The 8,419-nt window shown below is 33.0% G+C and overlaps 1 protein-coding gene across 1 annotated transcript; it reads right to left on the reverse strand.

Moving 5' to 3' along the window:
• Positions 1-755: 755 nt before the first annotated feature.
• On the reverse strand, positions 756-8,001 carry LOC100575173 (plexin-A3). Its single transcript, XM_003245528.4, has 3 exons — positions 7,780-8,001; positions 6,285-6,375; positions 756-3,205 (listed from the first exon to the last, which is right to left on the reverse strand). Exons 2-3 carry the CDS (start codon positions 6,351-6,353, stop codon positions 1,145-1,147), a joined length of 2,130 nt encoding a protein of 709 aa, XP_003245576.1. The 5' UTR covers positions 6,354-6,375; positions 7,780-8,001; the 3' UTR covers positions 756-1,144.
• Between the last annotated feature and the right edge of the window lie 418 nt (positions 8,002-8,419).

An 8,419-nucleotide genomic window follows, 5' to 3' on the forward strand; every position in this document is an offset into this window, starting at 1 on the left:
TATTATGTTATAATTTTATATTTAGAGCTTGAATTTATATATAATTAAATATTAGTATTTTTAACTTACCTGATTGCGATTTTATTATTCCATCCAATGGGTACAGATCTGTTTGTTGAAACCAAAATGTAAGCAGATTGACAACTAGGAATTTTTTTTTAATAATAAAAAATAAAAATAATGTGACTTTTTTCTATATTAAAAATTAAACATCTAATAAGAATATTTTAGGTGTGCACTCTTCAAACCTCCGCACTGGAATGACCACAGTCGTATCAGATGGCTGCTCAGCGCTCGTATACGAAGTGAGGCGCCCATACGCATGTAAGTCTCCAGACAGTGAGTTATCAAAAAGCCATTATCGCCAAATATCGATGAATAAAAAAACGCGTTTTCAGCTATTTTGTATAGTTAACACTTAAGTATACATTAGGCCAAAACAAGATTAAATGGTGAACGGAAGAATATTATAATAATGTATGACAAACCAATACTTATACTTATAAATTAGGTACATATATAGGTACAATTGTATGCATTGATCGTTTCCAATAATAATAATATATATATATATTATAATACTATATTGAACATCGCACCTTTCGAATTCCGGGACACAAAAGGTATTCGTATTGTATACATATGTATAATGGGTAGAGGCACAGATACTTATAAACCTATATTATATTGAAACCAAAAACGGGACTCAATGTTTCCTGTCCAAGCTCACGACAATAATAATATAATATAAAATATATGGTAGTTTAAGTATATTTCCAGACGGATGTACCTATTCATTGAGAGGCGACAATGAGGGTTTCATTACAATTAATACAAACAACTTCAGACAAATAAAATTAATTAAACAGTGTATTATAACCAACCCATTATAGTATAGTAAGTTACAGTTGATAATAATATAATATAAAATCCAAAAAAGGACAGGACATCCCAAACCAATTTATGAACAATGCACGCCGGGTGGCATTTCGTACAATAATTTTTGTAGACCGTGTATCGCGTTAGTGATCACGTGAGACACGGTCATATTATACATGTATCTTCAAAAAGTTAATAAAAATATTATATTTATAGCGTACTGAAGCGTCGCATCGATCTGCGGTCGCCCTCCCTTCGAACACGATCATCTTTTGCGATATCCAACCGCGGTAGTGGGATGGGTGCTCGCCACCGACGCGGCCGACGCCGTGGCGCCGACTCGGTGTCTGGCCTTGGTGCGATACACGGCGATGCATGCAATGGCGATGGCGATCAGGCATACGATCTTGACGCCGGCGACCACGCTGTCCGACGGACCCCCACCGAGGCCGCGACTCCGGCTTTCCACCCTGCGCTTCACCACGCACGCGAACGTGTCACCGATGGTGACGATCACGCCGATCACCGTTGCCAGGTCAGCCACGGACGCGTTAGTGGTCGGCACGCAAACGATCCGTTGGTGGTCCGTGGCTGTGACGTCGCACACGCTACCGGAACCGCGGAACCGGACCGTCAGGTCGTCTTGCGGCCGGTAGCCGCGGTCCAGGTCACGGCCGTTGATTGTTAAGGTGTGGCCGTCCGTAACGAAGTCCACGAACACCGGGTCGGCGTGCAGACTGTAACCGTTTGGATCTCGTGGTGGCAATAGGTCCATCTCGTGGTACTCGGGGTCCTGCACTCGCAGTCCGTACTTCAACGACGTGATGGCACTGCCACGTCCGTACTCGAGCTTTGGCGCTCTGCACATGGCCAACGTGTCATTGACCAACCTGCAACTGGTGTAGTGCACCCGTTCGCCGTGCCGGACGTAGAACATGGCGTACCGAAGGCACGAGAAGTGCCGGCCACGCAGCTGGACGGCTGTGCCACCGGCCGCGATGCCCTGCAGCGACTGTCCGGGGTCCAGCGCCGGCACGGCCGCGTACGTGAACACCACCGACCCGTCGCCGACGTGCTTGCTCAGCTGTCCATCGAAAATCACGTTGACCCTGGCCGCTGTGGGCCCGTCGACTAAGGCCGGGTTTGTCCTGCACAGTATGAGGTCCGAGTATAGTGCCACTGGTTCACACGTCGCGTAGTCGCCCACCGACACCCGCAACGAGGTGCCCGCGTCTAGGAACCGGCCGCCGATACGCAACATAGTGCCACCGGCCGCTGGCCCGCACCTCGGGCTCATGTCTGTGATCACTGGGTCAACCAGTCCGATGACGAACGACGACGTGATGGTCACCTTGGGTGGGTCGCCCGTGTACATCAACCGAACCGGGCCCTCGTGGTTGCGGCGGCGGTCCATGTTGGTCGCTGGCATCATGGTGCAGGAGATGGCCATCACGTCTTCGCTAGCCATTCGCTTCGTTTTAGGTTCCGAGCACTCACGTCCGGCTACCGTCACCGCTACTTCCTTCCCCTCGGCCAGGATGTGATGGTTGACAACCGTGAATCGCACCGTCGTGCCACCCAGCCACGGTGCCGTCATCGGGTCCACGGATCGGATCTCAGCTTCCGGACACTCTAGATGCACTCCACCGTCCTTGTCCACGTCGTCGGTCCCCACCCCGGTGTAGTTTTTCACGTGCCACTTGCCGTAATACTCGTACTGGCCCACGCAACGGTTTTTCGTCGTACACCGTTTGAAGTAGTTCTTGTACCCGTACGCGGTCCACATGCACGTCACGCACTCTTCGTCTCTCCACAACCTGTTGCAATCGTGATCGTAATACGTAAAATAATTGTCGGAATCGTTGTTGAATCTTAGTATTATGTCGTCGTCGATCGTAATGTGATAATGGTAAATCATCAACGCTTTAAATCGCTTGTCCCTCTGTGCCGTTAGTTTTTTCGTGTTGCATTTGATCTCGTCGTTTAACACATATCCCGTGAGTTTCTCGTTTTCTAGATTGCACGTGATTTTATGCCCTTGTAGAAATTTTACGAAATTGTTCTTGTCGTTCGACACCGCCACCGTGTAAGAAAATAACTCATCCCTCAGGACGAATTTTTTCAGTATAGTGAACTGCGGACAGTGTCCTTCAATGTTCACTGTTAAATTTCCTAAATTTGAAGATGTCATTATACATTTCTGATTGTCTAACGACCAACTACAAGACGCGTGTTTCGCACATTTCAGGCATGATAAGAATTCCGAGCAAACCGTTGAATTATTTTCCGATTTCAATGACTCTGCATGTGATAGTGATACAAATACCTGTTAAAAATAAAATAATTGTTATTAAAATATAAAATCATCCAATACAATATTATTATATTTTAGTGCCAACCTTTAAAAATATAACAATAGCATTGGAACGAAAAGGACATTTATGTCTTATGAGTTTGATAATTGATACAATTACCCAAACATTTTAACATTGTAAAAATTATAAAAAAAATTATGTATAGGTAGCATGAATTTTCGCTTTTAAATAACGTTAGACTGATGTAACAAATCGTCAAAAAAACGTTTTATTATTTTTATTTAGAGTATATTACAACTGCGAAAAGTTATTCCATTAATAATGTAGCTTACATTCACGATGTGAACAAAATTAAAATTAAAATCAAGTATTAAAGAATCATTATAAATTTAAAAAAAACCAATAAATATCTATTAATTAATATTGAAAATAAAAATAAAATAAAATTGAATTTACTTCCATATTTATACTATCGTGTTCAAACATAAACAATCATTTTTTCATCACAATAATTGTAAAAAAGATCAAAAAATACACTTGTTACCAACATACTTCAGAATATACTAAAAAATTAAATATACCTACTTTATTTATTAAGTTACCCCATCTTAAAAATATATACATACTGTCGTGTATAAAATATTTTGAAATTCAAATCGAAGATAGTTAAAAAATTAGATAATGAATAGTTAAATATTTATAGTTAAACTAGCTGAACCTATGCACTTCGTTGCTCAATAAGTGTACCAACTATATGTGACTCAAACTTTGTTCAATTCGTTATTTAATATTAGGTGTATGGTTTCAAAATTAATCTTAACTTTTCCGTTGCTCGGAATAAAAATTCTGGTTCACAGCAGTACATTACCAGGTAGGCAATCTACATGCGGTAGATCGCGGACCCCGTGCTGTATGTACGTTAGTGTATGATTTAACTCTAAAGTATCAAAGTTATACCAAGTTTGTCGTATTCTACCTATGGTGGATTGATATAATAAATTAATACAAAATCCTAACCGTACTAAAATCAGATGAATAAACGCAAACATACAAAAAAATTCATTCAAATCGGAATAATCATTTAGGAGGAGTTCAGTCACAACAAACGTACAATAGAAATATTGCACTTAGCAACACATTCTGCGAAATTAACAAACATGCCCGATTAATCAATAGCAACCAATATATTATAATGCACTGTTGCGCCACTGTTGTATTTTTGACATACAGATTTGAGATTTCCTACCTTTCTGGTGGATTTTCCTAAAATTTTATTTCGTATAAACTTTCTCCTGGCAGTTACGAACATCTTAAGAAAAATTTGAGCCAAATCGGACCAGCCGTTCTCGATTGATGAATTGTTATTCATTTTTGTCTCCATTTATATATATATATATATATATATATAGATAATTATTATACAGTTTTCTGATTTTCAGTCTTTGCCTAGCAGAATATGGGTATTTAGTCTTGTTTTCATTCCAGCACATAGGGATTGACCTAATGTAGCAAAAAAAATTCTAGCAGATTTGAATTTGTCATCAAGTCAAATTGGGATCGACTTTGCAACTTTTAATTTCATCCCACTAAAATCTAAATAAATTATACTAAAAAAATAGTAATTTAAAAAATGGAATGGAGAAGTTAAAAATGTGAGAAAGTCGATTTCAAGTAGATTTAACAACAAATTAAAAAAAACTTTAGAATTCGATCCACGTGTGTTAGAATTTATGACAAAAAATTACCATTTCCAATTCCTTTAGCTGTGTGTTGGTATATTACCTTATTACCTTGTAACCTTATTATTAAGGAACGGATTTAAATGCTCTAAAAAACCAGAAAATGTCTTTAAAAATACGATTCAATAACTCATGACATACATTTTTTTTTTAATGCACTAAATCTGCTATTAAAATTTATTTTAACATTGACAAAATTTGTATTGTTATTAATTAATAATTATTATTAATAATTCCTCTTTTCCTATCTTCTTTTTAGCCTGAAAATTATTTCCATAAAATTAATTATACAAATCGTATTATAGGTGTAATGACGGCGTCATATTTATCTGATCGGTCAAAACATAGCAAATAATAAAAATAAAAGTACGACAAGGCAAAATAAATAGATTTAAATTTTATTCTTTTAAAATTAATTTAAACTAAATTGTTTTAAAATGTTATCCATTCTAATAAAAAAAATGCACTATAAATGTCAAAAAATGCAAAATAAAAACTACAATTTTTAATTCCTTTGATACATGAAATGAACTTTGTGCTTGAAAAGCAATGTTTTCGGACATTTAAAAAAAAATTAAATTTGCATTCCAATCCGTTTTCTACTTAGGTGCTTATATATAATATAATATCGAAGGTATTTACATGTCAATAACATTTGAAATGCTTAAATCATCGTCAAAGTATGAAAAAATTGCGTAATAATTAACTTATTAACTGTTATTATTTATTTCATAATTTAATTTAAATATTTTGTAATATTTATTAAGTTATCATATATTTAGTTTGGGGATTTTCCCAGGTTATTTTTATTCGGATTTCCATATCACTGGCCTGTGAAATTAATACACACTAAAAAAACTAGTAAATACGTAATAATGTGCTTAAGCTGTAAATAATTGGTAAAATATACGCAAAAATATTATGATCTATATATATATTACAGTTTACAAACAAAAAAAGGCAAAATTAATATTTTAATTAATTTTTACAATAATAGATGCAAACTTTCAAATACCTACCTACTCAAAAATTTAAAATATACATTATTAATAGGTATGTAACATAAGACAAATGTTGATCAAACTTGATTCTTTCCAAAAAAACAATATGTAAAATTGCAGTAAAAACTCACAGCCTTCATTATACTACTCAAGTGTTTATTTAATAATAATATATTTTGTGTTTTCATTATGTTAATTGTTATATATTTAAAAAATGTTTAAAGAAATTTTATATGATAAAAAATATTTCTATGCAAATGACATACCTATACGTCTGTGAACATACAGAATAATTTTTATAAAAATATAATTATGGCAATTTTAATTTTAAAATTGTATTATTTACATACCATTGTGATTATAATCCCTTGAACAAAGGAATGTCTATAATAGTTCCATTGACGCCCACGACCAACCATATTTTCTCGATTTTCTATGACTCTAAAAAACAAAAATAATAATATAAAGTTATATCTAATAATCTATCATAAGTTTTTTCGAAATACTTATCCAAACATTAAATGTCACGACTTAAATGCTAACTAAATTTGACTTAATGAAATTCCAGATAGTAGACTCATAATTGCAATTTATTATGCTTAATATTTTTTATAAAACCACTTATAATTTATTTTGTGTAGTACAGACACAGTAAAATTACTTTTGAAATATCAAAGTTATCGTAGTATGATTTGTAATTAAATTAAATGTCAGAAAATATTATAATCACATTAACAGTAGACAGTGGCTCGTTTCATTAGGAATGTAGGTACCACACCCAGGTTTCTTATCTCTGTCTCTCCTGCAGAAGCGTATTATACATACTTAGGATTCACGAAAGTCTGTTACTTATTGAAAAGCTATTTAAGGTGTTTAAGACAGCCATTTAAAAATAATATATATTGTCGAGGTCGTCTTTTAGTTTTTTGTCTGTGTTAAATAGGTATATAGAACAATAGAAATAAATAATAGTAATATGATTGTTTTTAAAAAAAAAATACTTTTAATCCAATAATCTATAGGTATAGGGAACAATATTATTAATTCCTGAGTGAAGTGAAGAAACATAATGTAATTTCTACAGTTGATACTTAAGATTTATAATTTATTAGTTTATACATAAATTTCCCTAGGCACAAGGAAAATCCTCTGAAAATTAAGAAAATGTTCTGAAATATCATTAATACATAGGTATAAACTATACTTGATGAGATTTACGTAATTCGGTTAAAATTAGTTTTGAATTGTAATGCAAAATAATTATAATCTTATAGACTTGGAATATTTAGCAACTATACATATTTATTTAAATATCACATTATAAACAATATATTACATGGAATACGTTTTAATAAAGTTTACCATTATTATATTGAGTATTTACTTTTGGAAATATTTCTCTACTTGGTTAATTGTAATAATATTTTAAATGTTTATGGTCTATTTTAAATTATAACAACCATTACCATTAACCATACTCTTTTATTTTAATATTTGAAAAATCTTCAAAAGTTAAAATCATTATTACCGATTATTAAATCAATATTTTTTATTTACCATGATTTTTAAACTTCTTGCAAATAAACATATTTTTATAAAAACTTTATTTTATTTTTAGTGAATTACTATACAGCTATAACTATTTTACTCCGGTGCAATAGATGTCTACTTATAGTAAATGGTTGAGTAACAGACGGCAGTAATTTATTAATTATTATTTATTGTAAATTAATAAAAAGTATGCCTATAACAGTTAACTGAATTTTATATTCTGGATATTGGTTTTTGTTTTACTATTTAGTCAATGGTTTAAATTATAATTTATTATATAAATAATTGATTTACCTTGTATATGAAAATATATTGTTCTGTTCGGTTACTCAAGTTTCATCGAAATTATAAACTCAAAAACACATTACACTAAAATAATATTTTATTTAAGTAATTATAGACGTAATATTAAATCAAAGAATTATAAGAGCACGACATTTTATAATACATTAATAAATCATATTTAAAGAATTCAAGAACAAAATTTAACTATGTTTTGCTGAGCATAAACCAAATACAACTGTTTCACAAATAGGCTACAGATAACTATATTATGTTATAAAATATAATTATTTGGTCAATATATTATTTTTTATGTCATTGTTGATTTACTTATTTATCATCCAATTATTATAATTACAAAAATTATAATTAGAAAAATGATTAAATTATATTGCCATGATTGAAAAAGAAATATTATATAATTAATACTATAATTTATTTTTATATGATAATAGATAACTGGGATATCAGTGGTAGCTTGTAAATAGTTGTTTTATATTTAAGAGGACGTGATACCCGCACGTGTTGTCTCCGTCTTACAAGTGCGTAATATACCAAATTTTACGCTCAGCAGAACACGTGTAGCTCCGTTAATTTAAAAATTAGAGTGAATTGACCTCTTATAAAATCTAAATATAAGATTATTATCTAG

The sequence above is a fragment of the Acyrthosiphon pisum genome, chromosome X (genome assembly GCF_005508785.2).
Source record: "Acyrthosiphon pisum isolate AL4f chromosome X, pea_aphid_22Mar2018_4r6ur, whole genome shotgun sequence".
Lineage (NCBI taxonomy): Eukaryota > Metazoa > Arthropoda > Insecta > Hemiptera > Aphididae > Acyrthosiphon > Acyrthosiphon pisum.